Source organism: Artemia sp. Qi Xiang Cuo, chromosome 12 (genome assembly GCF_049724085.1).
Source record: "Artemia sp. Qi Xiang Cuo chromosome 12, ASM4972408v1, whole genome shotgun sequence".
NCBI lineage: Eukaryota > Metazoa > Arthropoda > Branchiopoda > Anostraca > Artemiidae > Artemia > Artemia sp. Qi Xiang Cuo.
The window spans coordinates 31,677,958-31,697,778 of NC_142805.1; the positions used below are offsets into that span (position 1 = coordinate 31,677,958).

A 19,821-nucleotide genomic window follows, 5' to 3' on the forward strand; every position below is an offset into this window, starting at 1 on the left:
AGTAAAGAGCGAACCACAGCGCATAGTAACTAAAAGTTAAAAAAAAACGTTAAAATGGTCTTTTTTCTTCTTCTTTTTTTCCAGGCCTAGTGGGTTACTAGGCATCATAGAGAGATGCTTAAGAGCTCATCTCAAAGCTATTTCTCATATGTACATGGTTTATATAAATTTCCGCCATCTGCAAGTGCCGTATGGCACGAAAAAGGGCACTTTTTTATGCCATTTCTCAATGGGTGGGGCTAGCGGGCAACCAGAACATTGTAGATAGATTTTTGATAGCTTATATAAAAAAAAATATTGTTCATATTTACGTTCTTCCTATAAGTTCCACCATCTGCAAGTTTCAAATGACAATAAAAACGGCACTTTTTGTGCCATGTCTCAAGTGGAAAAGCTGGAGCTAGTGGGCTACCAGAACTTTTTAGAGTGATGTTTAATGGCTCATTTGAAAACTTTTGCTTATATATATGTGCTTTTATCAATTCTACAATTCGTAAGTGAGATATAGCACTGAAAACAACACTTTTGGTAGGCTACCTCTTCTTACACAGAAAATCTTGAAAGCATAAAACGGTATAATTGTAATAATTATAATCTAAAACCCTTAACTGGAGGTTTGCAAGAACACCTCCTGCATGTTCCTCCTCCAGGCCCCCTTAATAGGCTCTGCAATTAAAGTCCTACAAACACCAATATATTAAATTAGATTATTAGAGGCATGGTTCTGTTAGTACATCACTGGACTTCAAATTAGATTATCGCGCATTCGATTCCTCCTTGGATTTTTTTTCAGTCATGGTTTGTACCTTCTTATGATTACTTTTTAGATAATCCACTATTTTTACAAATATGACGCACTCATTTTTCAAAGCATATCCTGGGAAGACTCATTTTAAAGCTATTACTCATATCTACATGCTTTTCATCAATTTAACCATCCATAAGTGCCATATAACACTAAAAACGGCACTTTTGGTGCCTCTTCTTAAGTGGAAGAGTTTGGAAGCATAAAACAATACCATTACAATAAATATGGTCCAAATCCCTTAACTGGAGGTTTATAAGAACCCCTCACATAAACTCCCCTCCAAACCCTCTTAGTAATTTTCATAAATCACCTACTCATCTTAAAATAAAAGATTATTGCATAAACAAATTAACTAAACTAAAAAATTTTCAACTAAAAATCTACCAAAAATTAAGCTTGAGTGATCAACAGTTTTGAATTGAACCTTCAGAATTCACTCTGCAATGAAGCCTGTGAGCTAGTTCTAATGGCGGTAATTGAGGGGAAGGGACGTCCTTGCCCCCTTAGTTTTTTGCTACTGCCTAGGTTTTGAAAAATATCTTTTTTGGTCATTTGATTGAAAAAGACACTTTTTTCATTTGAAAAAATGGGGGAAAAAATGGAAAGTGCACTTTATGGGAATGTCCTATTAAGTCAAATTTATAAAAAGCGATTAGGCATAAATATAAGTTTTTAAATACGCCTTTAAACAGCTCCATAAGTTTTCAACTGAAAGTAAGGAACGACAATAAAACTTGAAACAGACAGAAATTATTCTGTATAAATAAAAAAGATCATGGCAGCGTCGTTTCTACATTTAATCAAAAACGAGCAAAGTTTATTTTTAAAAAGCCAAGTTTTTCCAAGGGAAGTAAAGAGCAAAGTTGAAACTTAAAACAGACAAAAAATATTGCTTCACAGCCTATCTAATATATATCAATAAAACTAGAACAAATAAACAAACTAATTATGTTTCCTGTGTTTCTAGGATTATAGAAAACTAGCACTTTACTGAAAATACAAAATAATATAAGGGTTTTGGTACAGTAAAAGCAAACCAATTAAGAACACTTTTTACATAATAAAAATATTATCAATCTCTTTTAAGATGAAGCAAAAATTCATTTTAGGATTGTTGCTTTATTATTTTTTTTCTTGTTTAATTTGGTATCACTTCTGCATGATGGCTCAGTTCAATGCCTGGCTGTCGTTTTGGTTTTAAAAAATGACATGTCATGATGTATCATAGCTTGAAATTTGGTGTTGTATATAGAGAAATAACCGCATTTTCAGAGTCCATATTAGGTCTTATTGGATCTTCATTTGAAGTAATACTAAAGCATATTTCTTACATTTGAAGATTGTTTAGTAATCGCTATTGGTATTATAGCTGGCGAGACCAAAATGCTACCTGATTAACCAATCCAATATTTCTGTAAGCTGTTCAATGACTTTGCAGTTATCAAGAAAATATTGAATTTTATGATTATGTTTTTAAGATAATCACAGAACTTAGCAAAATTAAAAAATGTGGTTTTTACATGCGCAATATTACTAATTCTAAAAAACGGGAGAAGCGATGAAAAAACTAAAATTTGAGGCAAAGCGACTGTATTATATACCCGAGCCAGTGATTTCCGAGAGAGAAGATCCCGAAGACAAATTACTGCCCCGAAACTAGACGCTATTCTACTTTTAACTGCTTTAGAAATAGAAGCACGGCATAGAGCTAAAGTTGGTCCATAAGGCACACCAAGATATAAAAAAGATTCCAAAGGTTTTAAAATGGGTCTGTATTTTTTGGCAATTGGTAGATCTCCAATCTTTAGGGACATTCCTGTTATTTAAATGATGTCTGAAGGATGTTGGCTAATGGGGAGGTTATCTGGTTTGCCATTTCTTTCAGGAGCCTTGGATGGATTCCATCAGGTCCTCTTGCTTTAGCTACATCAATCTTAGATAATCGTTTATGGACCTCTTCAGCAGTGAATGCCATCTTGGGCATGGGGGTGATGACATGCTTAGAGGGTAGGTTTGGAAGTTGCCCATAGGGGTCTTCCTCACAAAAATTTGTTGAAAAGGATTTGTTAAGTTCGTTTGCTCTCCACTTGGTAAGGTAATCTCTGGTAAGAGGTGCCTGGCTGGTTTGCTGGAGGACACATATCTCCAGAAGACTTTTGGATTGTCTTTGCTTTGATTAGCTAGTTTCTCTTCATACTCAGTGAAGGTATACCTGACCAATGTTGTCACCTGAGTTCTTGCTTGTGTGTGCTTGGTGAAATCCTCATCTGTTTGAGTTTTCTTGTGTTCAGTCCATTTCTTTTTCTTTTTATTTCTTGCTTTGCTGAGTTTTTGGGCGATATACAGTAAAGTCTTAGATATTTTTATGACACTAACCAGGAGTGTTTCCTTTCTAGATCAATCAACAGTGCTTTGAAATATTGCCATGCTACATCAACAACCTATTTGATGTGAGGGTATAGTCAACCATTTCAAGTTATTCCCTTATCCTTTTGTAACCAGTATATGTTCTTTTTTTTGTGTGACTACAGCCAAAGGTGGGATATTTACAAGGTTTCTACGGCGGTCAATATTTGATAGGTAAATTAGACTGATGAAAAACTAGCATGCCAATCTGTTCAGATTTAAGGGACTACAAACAAGTAAGTTTAAAAACTTGTTTCCATGGATGTTGTGGATTATTTTGGATAGAATAAGATTAATCATGTAACTGTTTTTTTTTCCATTTTTTAAAAACCTCAAAGAGCATGTTTTATAGATTCTGTAAGTTCAAATACTACTCCAGAACAAGGCCTACTGTACTCTGAACATATATTATACCAAAAATGATGTTGGATCTTGGTCTTTTTAAGTTGATGAAAATCTGACCAGCCTTTTTTCTAACAACCAAGTATCTTTTCTAACAGTGACTAAAGGTACTGCAAAAGACTGGGTAATTTTTAAACAATGTACTATCTCAGCAAGATAGCAATCTATTTCATTAAAGATTTAGACTCAGAAGATAGCAAGTGATACAGAGCCTTAATCTTTGAAAGGTGCAAATCAGTAAACATAATGGTATGGTATAGCTAAATATTTACATTGCTCCAGCACTTCATAATTTTTTTTATTTGACGATTTTTAGATCTCATTGCTAAAATTGATACAGAAAATTCAAGGTGAAAATGATCACCAAGCAAAAATTCAAATGATTTCAATGGAGTTGTCAAAATTATATGTTATTTTATAGTCCATTTATAAAAGGATGAAAATCCTCCTGAGCCATTGCTGGTGTATAGTCTTTTTCACAGGGACAAGAAGCAAGCTTGTAAGACTATAATAATAATAATAATTTATTTGTGCCTGCTCGTACAAAAAAAAGAAAAGGAAAGCGGAGTAAGGAAAAGGAGAAAAGAAAAACAAAAACACTTCAACACCAAAGAATAAACTCAAACAACAAATTCTTCATTCGCACTCGTAGATAAGGTGTAGGGGCAGAAATTCGCACAAAGTTTCCATTGCCCTTTTTTCGGCACTTCTTTCGGAGGAAGACATAATGTCAGTCGGGTCAACCATATTTTGGAAACGCAGGATGAATGTGTTTCTTTCACGGAGCGGATACCTAAGTAAAAACTTTAGATACTTGCAATAGATTGAGCAGTCTATCAGTTTGGGTGAACCAATCCCACAATGGCGATACATAGAGCAGGTGAGGGAGAGCAACTGCTGCATAAAGCTTTGCAAGAATCTTCCTGTTCAGGCTAAACAGTTTGCAGTAACGTGATCAAATACTTTTGGATATTTTATCTATTATCAATAAACGTGAACTTCTTATATCTTGACCATACGTTATTCCCAGATACTTCATAGAGTTTCCCGGAAAAAGTTTCGTTCATCCCACCTTTACATTTGTATTTTCACTGCATAGTTGCTTTCTTGCCGAAGAAGTAAATCCCAGAAACTCAGTCTTAAGTGCGTTAACTCGTAAACCAATACTTTCATATCCAGTAATCAGGCGGTCAATATTCTCTTGCAGAGAAACAAGATTGCAACTTAGCATTAGCAGGTCATCCGCGTACGAAAGCAGGCTAAGGTCGCAGAGATTGATGCTAAATCCTCCGGAAATATTTTTTGTTATTCCAGATGTCAGGGTGTTAAATAGGATAGGGCTTAAAACAGATCCTTGTGTCCTCAGAAGAGTCTGATTGGTCTACTCAGAAGACCCCCGGCCAGTTTAACTTTCACAAAACTCCTCGAATACCAATACGACAGAAGTGCTACAACATGTGCACTAACCCCACATTCAAGTAACTTTAGAAGTACCTGGGGCTGCACAACCGAGTCAAAGGCAGCCGAAATATCTACACCGCACATGAGGAGGGAAGACCCCAGTCTATGGGCTTTATCGATAGCTTTCTTTAACAATCTATGCACAAACGCGCAACTGAGATTTTGGCGGAACCCAAACTGTCGGTAATCTAGTCTTCACTTTCTCGAAATTTCTGGGAGCAGAAGTAGCTCCAGGACCTTACTTAAAACACTAGACACGGTAGTTGGTGTGTATCCTGTGCACAGATTTGAGTTTTTTCCCTTTTTAGGGATATTTGAAAGTACTCCGGTGCAAAAATGAATCGGGGACCATCCGAGTATCGACAAACATCTGGAGCAGGAGAGAGACGTGTTCAAACAATAGGTCTGTACCGTGCCGTAGGTTATCCGGACATATCCCGTCAAGACCAGGTGCTTTTCCGCGTTTTAACTTACTCACTATTTTCACTACAGCGGATTTCGATATGACAAAGGTATTTCGCACTTTTAATAGGGTTTTGAGTTTTTCATCCAATCATTTGTCACAATCCTGCTCCAGGCTGGGGTCTTTGGGACCAAACACTGCAAAGTAATGCTTCACCCATTCATCCTCCGGGATATCAGAGGAGCACGTTTTAGAACTAGTTTGAGATCTTTTGTAGAGCTTCCACATTACATTTGGATCTTTTGCCGCCTGTTCAGAAACTCTATCAGCTTCTTCACTTTTTAATTTTTCAGTTAGATTAAGATAATTCTTCGTTGTGCTCCGAAACAACTGGAATATCAGCCCTGATCGGGGCTTGTCGGACTCTTTCCAAATATTGTACCACAATTTTGCTCGTTTTTTCGCTTGTTTTACCAAAGGACACTTGTCCCACCCTGGTTTCTGAGAACCAGGACGGACCTTCCGGCTAGCGGCTAACTTTTCCGCGGTTTTCAGGGCATGGCAAATTTCCTCACAGTAGAAGTTTAATGCAACCGGGTCTCGTACACCGTGCAGTAACAACTGATTCGGCGCTTTAATTTTACTCAAGATTGTGTCACAAGTGTATTGATAAAGCACAGTGTCCTTTTCCACTCAGCTTTTGTAAAGTGTGTATTAGCTGCTCTGATGGCGGCCAACTGAAATGGGATACAGAAGGATAGACCTAAATGATCACTGCAGATATGGTCGGAATCAACACCGACCCTTTCCATTAGTGGGAAGTTTGTTACCACGTGGTCAATGTTACTCGTAGATCCACTATTGTGTATATAGGTAAACTACTGATCTTTGTCACAAACAGATACCCCTATAGTAATGCTGCTAGAAGAATGTCTGTTAGTTTACCAGGTACAGATGGGTTGCACTGGAAATCTCCACAGATTAGAAAACGTCTGTTGCCAATTCCGCACAGGAGTCTGCTTAAACGACTACATGCTTCGGCATAGCGTTTCTCAGAACAATCGTTATTCAGGTTTGTTGGAAGATATACATTGATGAGAAAAAATTTAGATGGCCCAACAAATTCCACAGAAGTGTAATAGTCTCAGGACTTATACAGCCTACAGGGGATCTGGTCGTCCACTAAAACAGCGGTGCCACCACTAGGTCTTCCTCGCGTAAACTGTCGTTTAGCTTCATGCATGAAAACGGATTGGTGCGGGAAGGACTGGAACAGAGCAAAATTGTCCTTGGTAAGCAGATTCTCCTGCACACAAATTACATTATAATCGGAGCAGATTCCACTTAGATAGTCTATTTCCCCAGCGTTATGACCGTAGATGTTTTGGCAAAAGACCTTTAGCTTGTTCGTTTTCGAAGCTGAGGCGCTTTGATCATAGCTTTTCTTACAGCTGGGCAGAACAGGCTATGGCTTGGGTTCTCGTTCTTTCCGTTGGGGCAGAGGGCACACTTAAAACTGTTCGATTGACACGGGCTTCTCTTGTCGATTCATGGGGGCCTGCACAGCGGGGGCAGCAAGGTTGGTTGCTGCATTCTCGAGCCAAGTGTTTGAATGACTGACACTTGAAGCACCTTTTTGGGATTTCTTTAAACGCCGTTACTTTGAGATGGGTGTACTCAACATAGATACCTTGCCGTATAGCCCTGTCACGTGATGATGCATCAGCAAACGCAAGTCGATATGTCTGTGAAGTCTCATATCTTTTAGCTTCTGTGACATTGGGGTTACTGGCAATTATCTCTTCTGGGGTAGTACCCAGTGGAACGAATTTTGCAACAGCCATGAACTTTTCTTTCTGGTATTTCACTTTAATATCAGATATCTTGGATAACGAATCACTTAGGGCTTGAGCAGCAGAGTCTGTTTTGATATAAGCCACTAAGCCAGACTTCGTCTGCTGAATCTTCTGCACATGCTCAGGGGTTATAAACTCCTCGATAAACCGTTTCTGATTTGAACACGACTCAGTCTTTTCAGGGGCTAGACCACTGATGAACACCCAATTGAGTGGTTTTTCAGGTGCTGGGAGCAGGACCAGTCACAAGGCTGGGATAGAACAGCTTTGCATTGATCAATCATTGTTTCTAGCTTTTTGACACACTCGTTTATGCAGACCGTCATGGATGTATTCACATCCTGTGGGATACGGGGTATTTCAGAAATTTTCCAAATCGTGAACCTGACATTAAACTCACTATTGTTCCATAGAGTTATCACCGCGTCATACATGTCACTGAACAGCCCATCACAACCAATTTGGGACCTTCTATCTTTCAACAGATTTTCATCGCATGCATCCACGATATTATTCAACTCGTCATGCACTTCACGAATTTGTTCACGAGTATAGAACTTGACTCCAGTGCTGATTACTGAATCTTTTGCAATATCCTGATGCCTTAGGCATGTTTCAACAAAGTTCAGTACCAGCGAATATATATACCGATAATTTGCCATCGCCATGAGAAATCACGCAAGCATATCCGAAATCACAGTCCAAGGTCAGGCAGGTTGTTACTTACGAGAGAAGTAAGGGAAGCGTTGAAGGCTGTCTACCTTGTCCCCGCAATTTAAGGGACAAGCCCAGCGGGTACCACAGCTCGCAGACAACTCTCTCACCCCTCTTCTGCTTACTTCTATCCTGTCACCTTTATCGCAGCGTAATTGCCTGTTCAGTTCTGGAAACTACTTTTGAATTTTGGCTTATTTTCAATCAGTAAAGAAGGTGGCAACACTGCACTGCAAAATTCGGGCGCACTTTCAACCTCTAAGATAATTAAATCTTACTGTATGAGTCTCTGTACTAATTAGGTCCCAAGAGAATTTAAATCAGGCAACAAAAATGACAATAGCAAGTAAATAAAATAAGCCAATTATAAATGTCTGTAGGGAATTGCACAGGTTGAAATCTTACTTTATTAAAAGGTTAATATCCAAAGACAAGGTGTTTACACATCAAACTCTCAATCAAGAGTGATATATATATATATATATATATATATATATATATATATATATATATATATATATATATATATATATATATATATATATATATATATATATATATATATATATATATATATATATATATATATATATATATATATATATATATATATATATATATATATATATATATATATATCACTTGATGCCTTTTTTATGTTCTTTCCAAATCACAAATTGCCCAAATTAAGAAATTGCTTCAGGGGCAAATTCTATCTTGAACCCTTAAAGCAGCTAAAAGGCTCAAAACAACCCACAGTAACCAAGAGTTAAAAATGTGTTTAAAAAACTGTCAAGTCAGAAAAATTTATTCTCAGTAGTAAAATGTGGAAACAATATATGTGGAAACAAATTCCACAGAAGTGTAATAGTCTCAGGACTTATACAGCCTACAGGGGATCTGGTCGTCCACTAAAACAGTGGTGCCGCCACTAGGTCTTCCTCGCGTAAACTGTCGTTTAGCTTCATGCATGAAAACGGATTGGTGCGGGAAGGACTGGAACAGAGCAAAATTGTCCTTGGTAAGCAGATTCTCCTGCACACAAATTACATTATAATCGGAGCAGATTCCACTTAGATAGTCTATTTTCCCAGCGTTATGACCGTAGATGTTTTGGCAAAAGACCTTTAGCTTGTTCATTTTCGAAGCTGAGGCGCTTTGATCATAGCTTTTCTTACAGCTGGGCAGAACAGGCTATGGCTTGGGTGCTTGTTCTTTCCGTTGGGGCAGAGGGCACACTTAAAACTGTTCGATTGACACGGGCTTCTCTTGTCGATTCATGGGGGCCTGCACAGCGGGGGTAGCAAGGTTGGTTGCTGCATTCTCGAGCCAAGTGTTTGAACGACTGACACTTGAAGCACCTTTTTGGGATTTCTTTAAACGCTGTTACTTTGAGATGGGTGTACTCAACATACATACCTTGCCGTAAAGCCCTGTCACGTGATGATGCATCAGCGAACGCAAGTCGATATGTCTGTGAAGTCTCATATCTTTTAGCTTCTGTGACATTGGGGTTACTGGCAATTATCTCTTCTGGGGTAGTACCCAGTGGAACGAATTTTGCAACAGCCATGAACTTTTCTTTCTGGTATTTCACTTTAATATCAGATATATTGGATAAAGAATCAGTTAGGGCTTGAGCAGCAGAGTCTGTTTTGATATAAGCCACTAAGTCAGAGTTCATCTGTTTAATCTTCTGCGCATGCTCAGGGGTTATAAACTCCTCGATAAACCGTATCTGATTTGAACACGACTCAGTCTTTTCAGGGGCTAGACCACTAATGAACACCCGATTGAGTGGTTTTTCAGGTGCTGGGAGCAGGACCAGTCACAAGGCTGGGATAGAACAGCTTTGCATTGATCAATCATTGTTTCTAGCTTTTTGACACACTCGTTTATGCAGACCGTCATGGATGTGATCACATCCTGTGGGATACGGGGTATTTCAGAAATTTTCCAAATCGTGAACCTGACATTAAACTCACTATTGTTCCATAGAGTTATCACCGCGTCATACATGTCACTGAACAGCCCATCACAACCAATTTGGGACCTTCTATCTTTCAACAGATTTTCATCGCATGCATCCACAATATTATTCAACTCGTCATGCACTTCACGAATTTGTTCACGAGTATAGAACTTGACTCCAGTGCTGATTACTGAATCTTTTGTAATATCCTGATGCCTTAGGCATGTTTCAACAAAGTTCAGTACCAGCGAATATATATACCGATAATTTGCCATCGCCATGACAAATCACGCAAGCATATCCGAAATCACAGTCCATGGTCAGGCAGGTTGTTACTTACGAGAGAAGTAAGGGAAGCGTTGAAGGCTATCTACCTTGTCCCCGCAGTTTAAGGGGCAAGCCCAGCGGGTACCACGGCTCTTGCAGACAACTCTCTCACCCCTCTTCTGCTTACTTCTCTCCTGTCCCCTTTATCGCAGCGTAATTGCCTATTCTGTTCTGGAAACTACTTTTGAATTTTGGCTTATTTTCAATCAGTAAAGAAGGTGGCAACACTGCACTGTAAAATTCGGGCGCACTTTCAACCTCTAAGATAATTAAATCTTACTGTATGAGTCTCTGTACTAATTAGGTCCCAAGAGAATTTAAATCAGGCAACAAAAATGACAATAGCAAGTAAATAAAATAAGCCAATTATAAATGTCTGTAGGGAATTGCACAGGTTGAAATCTTACTTTATTAAAAGGTTAATATCCAAAGACAAGGTGTTTACACAACAAACTCTCAATCAAGAGTGATATATATATATATATATATATATATATATATATATCACTTGATGCCTTTTTTATTTTTCTTTCCAAATCCCAAATTGCCCAAATTAAGAAATTGCTTCAGGGGCAAATTCTATCTTGAACCCTTAAAACAGCTAAAAGGCTCAAAACAACCCACAGTACCCAAGAGTTAAAAATGTGTTTAAAAAACTGTCAAGTCAGAAAAATTTATTCTCAGTAGTAAAATGTTGTTTTGAAAACAAATTTGCAAGAATCATAGGCAGCACAGTAGCGCTGCCTAAGTAAAGAACAATGTTGGCACAATGTATTATTTATTTCTTTTTTTTTCTTGGTCTTAGACCAGGGCACTTTGTATTGAAGGAGTGGTTGTGGTACTCATATCAAAGGTACTCATTTGATTGGAAATTGGATTGGCTTGTGCCCTTTTTTTGAGGAGGAAACTCCCCCAGAACCCTCAGGGCAAGGGTTTTAAGTTATGCCCTGGGGGCATATAAGAACAATGTTGGCACAATGTACTATTTATTATTTTTTTTCCTTTAGACCAGGGCACTTTGTATCAAAGAAGTTGTTGTAGAAACTTTGAAAAGGGCTTATTCAATTGGAAATTGGAGTGGATTGTGCCTTTTTTAATAGTCAAAAGTGATTGGAAGGCAACTAATACCCCTTCCATGCCCACCATTTCCTGAAACACATCCAATCAAAATTTTGAGATAGCCATTTTGTTCAGTATAGTTGATTTCCAGATAGAAATTATGTTTTTGAGGAGGACACTCCCCCTCAGCCCTCAGGGCAAGAGTTCTAAGTTATGCCCTGGGGGCATATAACGTTTTATAGAAAGCGTTGTTGTAGAAACTTCAAAAAAGGATCATTTGATTTTTAAATTCAAAGGGCTAGTGCCCTTTTTAATAGTCAAAAGTAATTGGAGGGCAACTAACCCCCCTCTCATGCCCACCTTTTCCCCAAACACACCCAATCAAAATTTTGAGATAGCCATTTTGTTTAATGTAGTTTTAAGTTCTGGAAATTAGGTCTTTGAGGAAGACAACCCCCCCCCACAGCCCTCAGTACAAGGGTTGTAAGTTATGCCCTGGGGGCATATAAGGTTTTTATACAAAGCATAGTCGTAAAAACTTTAAAAGGGGCTCATTCAATTGGGAATCCAAATAGGTAGTGCCCTTTTAAACAATCGGAAGTAAATCGACGGCAAGTAACACCCCTTCCTCGCCCACCTTATCACGTAACTCATCTAATCACAGATTTTAAATACTTATTTTTTTCAACGTAATTGAAAAGTCTAGAAATTGGTTTCTTGAAAATGACAAGCCCTCCTCCGCCAAAGCCCTCAAGGCAAGGGTTGTATCTTATGCCCTGGGGGCATATAAGGTTATTTAGAAAAAGCATTGTCATAGAAACTTCAAAAAGGGCTCATTTGATTGGAAATTGAAATGACTAGAGCCTCTTTTAATAGTCAAAAATGATTGGAAGGCTCAACGTTTTTATAGTACAGATCTAATAGTATAGGTCTTATTATTATTTTATTTTTTTTTTTTTTTTTTTTTTTTAGACCAGGGAACTTCATATCAAAGGAGTTGTCTTAGAAACTTCAAAAAGGGCTCATTTGATTGAAAATAGAATGGGATAATGCCTTTTTTACTGGTCAAAAGTGATTACAGGGCAACTAGTCCCCCTTCCACGCCCACCCTCCCATTTGCCCATTATGTTTAAAAACTAAATGTTGCCTTAAGATTAAATCAAAATGCACTGTCTTAATGCTAATTCCCAATAAGGCATCTGAGCAGTATCCCAAGAATGACTGAGGGTATTATGTTCAAACCTTCAGGGCTACTTCTCCTCTTAAACTTTAACCAAAATTTAACCAATAGTGTAAGTGTATCCAGGCTATCAAAGAAAGTAAACAGATTTTTTTGTGAATGGTATCAAGTTTTTTATTTCAGGTCAACTAGAGGAGGTATGAAACTAAATTAAACACTACTATTTGTGTCCAGATTTTTAAAAGGGTGTATGTTGTTAAAAATTGCTGAAAATTTTTCTCCAGTATGCAAATAGCAGGCCTAACTATAAAGTCTTAAAAAAACAAAAAGATTTAAAGAATTTTTTTTTCCCTGAAAATACTATATCAATATAAAACAAACAGAAATTAATTAAAAAAACTTTTTCCACACATTAAGTTTTTCAAAGACAAGTAAAGAACTCCATTAAACCAAAAATGAACAAAAATAAAACGAAATAGTCTACCAAGGGTGAAACTACCACAAATCAGCATCGATAAATAAATGAAACCCAAAACGAACAGAAATTACAATAAATAACCAAGTCAAACTCAAAATGAGCAGAAATTAACATGAGTAGGACTCAAAACCCCTATGCCGTCCTGAGGCCAGAACATAATTTGCACTTTACTGAAAATAATACAAATGAATGTGCATTGTCAGTTTAATCTACATATACTGATATTTAGCAATCAAAATGTTAATATTATTTGATTTATTAAAGTTATAAAAGTAAAAACATTTATATTTTTTTAGTTAAGTACAAATTATGTTCTGGCCTTGGGAAGGCATAAGGATTTTGAGCCCTGCTCATGTGAATTTCTGCTCGTTTTGAGTTTGACTCGATTGTTTATTGTACTTTCTGCTCGTTTTGGGTTTCATTTATTTGTCGATGGTTATTTGTAGTAGTTTGAAGCTTGGTATATTATTTGATTGTATTTTTGCTCGGTTTTTGTTTAATGGAATTCTTTACTTTTCTTTGAAAAACTTAATTTGTGGAAACAGTTTTTTAATTAATATTTAAAAAGAGTAAATCCCCATGAAAATGATGTCAGTTTTGCTGTAATGTCTCTTTCAGGGGGTTTTAGGCTCTATTTAAAAATTCCTGCAAATTTATTTTTAAAATAACATTTTAATAGCAAGATTAATGGAAAATAATAATTACCAATCCTAAATTAGCTACTAATGGCCATTATTCTTGCCAGAAATAAAGACACTTTTGCAGATGATAATTTAGGCTTCAAATTCATTCCTACAAGTCTCATTCTCCTAACTAAACTAGGCATTACAGGATAACAAAAAGCCTATCATGTAGATTCTTACTTTAAAACATACAGTAGAATTCTATTTTAGCTACTTTTGGCTATCTTGGAAAGGGGTTATTTTAGGAAAGTGAAACTTTCAGGGATGGGTCTTCAGACTAAAGAATGTCCCTGGAAGGTATTTTGAAGTACCTACCTACACTCCTTCTTTCTCTAGAGGGTGCTGAAATTTGCCTACATGACAGGTCTATACCTATTTAAATTTTGAGAAAAGAACATTTTGCCTTAATTTTCAGTTATCAGTTTATTTTTCTCTGGCTTTAGTTCTTAAAATGCAATTCCTGTTATTAGAGTAGAATTTTAAGCCATATCAATGTTTTTTTTTCAAAATTTAGAAAATGTATTTGCATATCTTTAAGGTTTTAAAGATATGTAAATACATTTCCTAAATTTAAAAAAAAAAAACAACAACATTGATATGGCTTAAAATTCTACTCTAATAACAGGAATTGCATTTTAAGAACTAAAGCCAGAGAAAAATAAACTGATAACTGAAAATTAAGGTAAAATGTTGTTTTGTCAAAATTTCAATAGGTATAGACCTGTCATGTAGGCAAATTTCAGCACCCTCTAGAGAAAGAAGGAGTGTAGGTAGGTACTTCAAAATACCTTCCAGGGACATTCTTTAGCCTGAAGACCCATCCCTGAAAGTTTGACTTTCCTAATGTAACCCCTTTACGAGATAGCCAAAAGTAGCTATAGTAGAATTCTACTGTATGTTTTAAAGTAAGGTAAGAATCTACATGATAGGCTTCTTGTTATCCTGTAATACCTAGTTTAGTTAGGAGAATGAGACTTGTAGGAATGAATTTGAAGCCTAAATTATCATCTGCAAAGGGGTCTTTATTTCTGGCAAGAAAATTTGCCACTTGTAGCAAATTTAGGAATGGTAATTATTATTTTCCATTAATCTTCCTATTAAAATGTTATTTTAAAAATAAATTTGCAGGAATTTCTAAATACAGCCTAAAACCCCTTGAAAGAGACATTACAGCAAAACTGACATCATTTTCATAGGGAATTACTCTTTTTAAATATTAATTAAAAAAAACTGTTTCTACAAATTAATTTTTCAAAGAAAAGTAAAGAACTCTGTTAAACCAAAAATGAGCAAAAATAAAATCAAATAATCTACCAAGTGTAAAACTACCACAAACCCTCATTGATAAATAAATAAAACCCAAAACAAACAGAAATAAGAATAAATAACCAAGTCAAACTAAAAAAAAAACAGAAATTAACATGAGTAGGGCTCAAAAACCCTATGCCTTCCCAAGGCCAGAACATAATTTGCACTTAACTAAAAAAATATAAATGTTTTTACTTTTATAACTTTAATAAATCAAATAATATTAACATTTTGGTTACTAAATATCAGTATATGTAGATTAAGCTGACCATGCACATTCATTTGTATTATTTTCAGTAAAGTGAAAACTATGTTCTGGCCTCAGGAAGGCATAGGGGTTTTGAGTCCTACTCATGTTAATTTCTGCTCATTTTGAGTTTGACTTGGTTATTTATTGTAATTTCTGTTTGTTAAGGGTTTCATTTATTTATTGATGCTGATTTGTGGTAGTTTCATGCTTGGTAGATTATTTGATTTTATTTTTGTTCATTTTTGGTTTAATGGAGTTTGGTAAATATCTACAAAATCATATTATTGATTTAGTAATTATGTGAATACACAATTCGATGCATTTTTTAAAGCTGATTACAAATATAATAAGCATTTTTCTCCTATATTGATTTCAGCCCCCCCCCCCTATGTCTGTTATACCTAACCTAACCTAACCCTGACTTGGCATATATAGGAGGGGGGGGCGGAAATTCATATCAGTTAGAAATGCTTATTATATTAGTAAAAAACATTAAAAATAGGAATCGAATGGTATCTTAAATTTAGTCCTAAATCAATAATATGATTTGGTAGATATTTACCTGGAGTTCTTTACTTTTCTTTGAAAAACTTAGTTTGTGGGAAGTTTTTTTAATTAATTTCTGTTTGTTTTATATTGACATAGTATTTTCAGGGAAAAAAAAATCTTTAAATCTTTTTGTTTTTTTAAGACTTTATAGTTAGGCCTGCTATTTGTATGCTGGAGAAAAATTTTCCGAAATTTTTAACAACATATACCCTTTTAAAAATCTGGACATAAATAGTAGCCTAGTGTTTAATTTAGTTTGGGATTGAGTAAAGTTGTGTGACAACAAAAAATCTAAAATACACACAAAGCCTTAATTAAAACATTATGCAAAAACATCTTTTGATTAATGGATCCATTTATCCACCTACTTACTTTTTTACTATAGAAAATAGTCTTTTATAAGAATGTAATCTTGCACATATCTTTGGAATCATAAAAGTAATAACCTTTTCCAGTCAATGCTTTTTAAGTTTAAATTACGGCGTTTTCTTTAATAAGCCAATGAAATAGATGTCACTGGCTTATATAGTTGGCTTATAAGACTACTGAATAAAAAATCCGGCAAGGAAATCAACAATTCTACAATTTCTCGATTTGGTCGTCGTTCTCAGGAAGAATGCATCGTTCTAAAATTGAGAAAAGGGAAACCTAGAAAATTCTAACATAAATTCAGTTATTGAATTGCATAGCATTCTGGTAGCCAAATTTCATTTTCAAATGCTAGAGTACAACAGAAATTGTGACTCTTATAACCCGTTCAGACGCATAGGGAAATGCTCAAAAACCAATCAATACCAAGGGAAAACCGATGTGTTTTTCCCATAGTGCCGATCGATTTTGGGGCTAGGAAGTTTACTAGTTTTTCTGTGGTACCGATCGGTTTTTCATGTGGTTTTGAGCAAAATTGAGCGAGTATTTTAGAAAGTGATTCTCAAGATTGATTTCAAAGGATTTCAAGATTTGTTGGTTCTTTTCAGAACTATTTGTTTTTGTAAAATACGAGTCAGGCTCTACGCGAAGCAAGCAAAAGGAAAGAAAATACTTGGCACGAAAGAACGTGTTATCTGTGCTTTTCAGAAAAATCTTGCACCTATCTTTTGAACTCTTTCCTTTCGGACCAATTGGTTTTTCTCATTGGTATCTCTATGCATCTGAACCTGGATTTATTAAATACTAAACTAAAGTCCAACGTTACTAAATATTTCGTACAAAGGCTCGTTTGCCATTTGATCCTCCCCTACCAAAAATTTAAACCAATTGACTCCCTCCTAATATATCATTTCATCTCTCTGAAATAAAACTAAACTAAAATTATATTCCAGCTGTGGATCCGCCTCCTTGGTGAGGGTGATCCTCAGTTCAGATCTGATCTGATGGAAAAAGGGTTAGAAGTCCTACATCCTTTGCTCCAATGCAAGCTTTGCAAAAAAAGTGCAATACAATGACTGCATTATTATCAACATAAATGATTTGTGAGAAAACGTGAAATTCACAATTCAATTCATTGAGAGTTTCAATTCATTGAGAGTCCCAATTCATTGAGAGTTTCCAATACATGAGAGTTTCAATTCATTGAGAGTCCCTCAATTCATTGAGGGAAATTCACAAGTAACAAACGATTAAATTAAGATTTAAAATTAAATATCTGAAGATGGTTATTCAAGCCCTTAGAAATAAAGCAATTTTTTCAAGTTTTTCATCGTCCAAGAAGCTTTTTTCATCTCAAGGATAAAATAACTCGCAAATATTCATTTTCAAACGCAAATTTGATCGTTCTGAATAGTACCTCCAGCACACCAATAAATAAATTTTGACGAACAGAACTTAAAGTCGGATGAGATTCATACAGTTTACCTCAAAAGTTAAAAGAAAAACCTATTCATACGTAAGGAGATGGTTTTCATATCACGTAGCATCAGTCTCACTATCGTTTCATATTTCACTCTCCCTCGAATTCAGCTTTCCACAAACATTTGAGGTGCTACTTTTCCAAACCAAAGAAAAATTTATCAGCCCTGTAGGGCTGAGCTGAGAAAATTAATTTAAAAAGTCGTATTACCTTTTCAATTAAACCTTAATGGGATCCTTTCACCATTGAAGGATTTTGCCACAATTCTATATGTCTAATCTTACAGTTGTATTTGCTTGCAAATTCCTTTGAAAAAAAAACAAGCATTCGACGAAATCAAAAGTCATTCTTGTAAAGCGCATTTGGGAATGCATATGAATTCGGTTGCATTACCCGAAAATTATATATAATTTGTACTTTACTGAAAAAAATTCTTATGAATTTACTGAAAACAATCTGCATTGTCAGTTTAATATACATATGCTGATATTTATTCCTTAAAATCTTAATTGATTTTTGATTTTTTAAATCTAGAAAAGTGAAAACATTAAAAAAAATGTTTTCAATAATTTAAAAATTATATTCTGGCGTTTAGAAAGCTTGGGGTTTAGAACCTTACTAATATTCATTTCTGCTCGTTTTGAGTTTGCCTCTTATTTATTTTAATTTCTGTTCGTTTTGCTTTTAGTTTGTTTATTGATACAGATTTGTGGTAGTTTTATTCTTGGTTCATTTTGGTGCAATGGAGTTATTTTCTTTTGTTTAAAAACTTACCTTGCTGCAAAAGTTTTTTTAAATTAATTTCTGTTTGTTTTACATTGACATAGTCTTTTTCATGGAGAAAGACTGAGCCTCTACTAAAGTTAAACAACCATCCCTTCCATAAAAACCTTAAATACCCCCTGGGCATAGCTTATAACCCTTGCTACTAATCTCTGGGGATTGTTTCAACCCCAAAGGCCTTGTTATATGATATTTAGACCATTTTGATTAGAATAACTGTCTCAAAATTTTTATTAGATGTATTTCGGAACAATTCGACGTTTATATGTGTGATGAAGGGGGGGGGTAGTTGCCCTCTGATGACTTTGACTCTTAAAAAGAACACTAGAGCGTCTGATTACCAATACAATGAGCCCCTCCGAAGTGTATATGACTACACTTTGTATAAAAACCTTATCTGTCCCCAGGGCATAACTTATAACCCTTACCCTTCGGGCTGGGGGTTTTATTATCATCAAACACATAATTTCCAGACCTTTCTGATACGCTGAACAAAATTTGTATCTCAAAATTTTGATTGGAAGTGTTTGTGGAAATTTTGGGCGTGGGGGGAGGGGCATTTGCCCTTTGATCACTTTCTACTAATAAAAAGAGGCACTAGTTTTCTCAATTTCAAATCAAATGAGCCCTTTTTGAAATTTTTACGACAACGATTTCAATAAGAACATTGTATGCCACCAGGGCATAACTTACAACCTTAGCCCTGAGGACTGTGGGGGTGCCATCTTCAAAGACCTAATTTCCAGAACTTTCAGCTACGTTCAAAAAAATGGCTATCTCAAAATTTTGATTGAATGTGTTTGGGGAAACAGTGGGCGTGAGAGGGGGGTTATTTACCTTCCAACCACTTTCGACTATTAAAAAGGGCACTAGCCCTCTCAATTTCCAATTGAATGAGCCTCCTTTGAAGTTTCTACGACATTGCTATCTATAAAAACCTTATATACTTTAAAGGTATTACTTACAACCTTTGCCCTGAGGGCTCTGGGGGATTTGTCATCCTCAAGTATATAATTTCCACAAGTTTCAACTACGCTGAACAAAATGTGTATCTCAAAATTTTGATTGGAAGTGTTTGGGGAAATTTTGGGCGTGGGGCATTTGCCCTTTGATCACTTTCTTCTAATAAAAAGAAGCACTAGTTTTCACAATTTCAAATCAAATGAGCCCTTTTTGAAATTTTTACGACAGTGATTTCAATAAGAACATTATATGCCACCAGGGCATAACTTACAACCTTAGCCCTGAGGACTGTGGGGGGGGGGGGGGGTGCCATCTTCAAAGACCTAATTTCCAGAACTTTGAACTACGTTTAACAAAATGGCTATCTCAA

General features: G+C 35.8%; 1 protein-coding gene and 2 pseudogenes across 1 annotated transcript in view; all 3 read right to left on the reverse strand.

The window, feature by feature from the left end:
• Window positions 1-16,332, reverse strand: part of LOC148946013 (pseudouridylate synthase RPUSD2-like) — a 323,761-nt gene extending 307,429 nt beyond the window's left edge. Inside the window, exon 1 of the mRNA XM_089097950.1 lies at window positions 16,229-16,332. Within this exon, the coding sequence (XP_088954076.1) occupies window positions 16,229-16,290 (62 nt within the window). The 5' untranslated portion in view covers window positions 16,291-16,332. The remainder of the gene's footprint in view (window positions 1-16,228) is intronic.
• Window positions 5,631-7,620, reverse strand: LOC148946014 (uncharacterized; annotated as a pseudogene).
• On the reverse strand, window positions 8,924-9,919 carry LOC148946015 (uncharacterized; annotated as a pseudogene).
• Window positions 16,333-19,821: the final 3,489 nt, after the last annotated feature.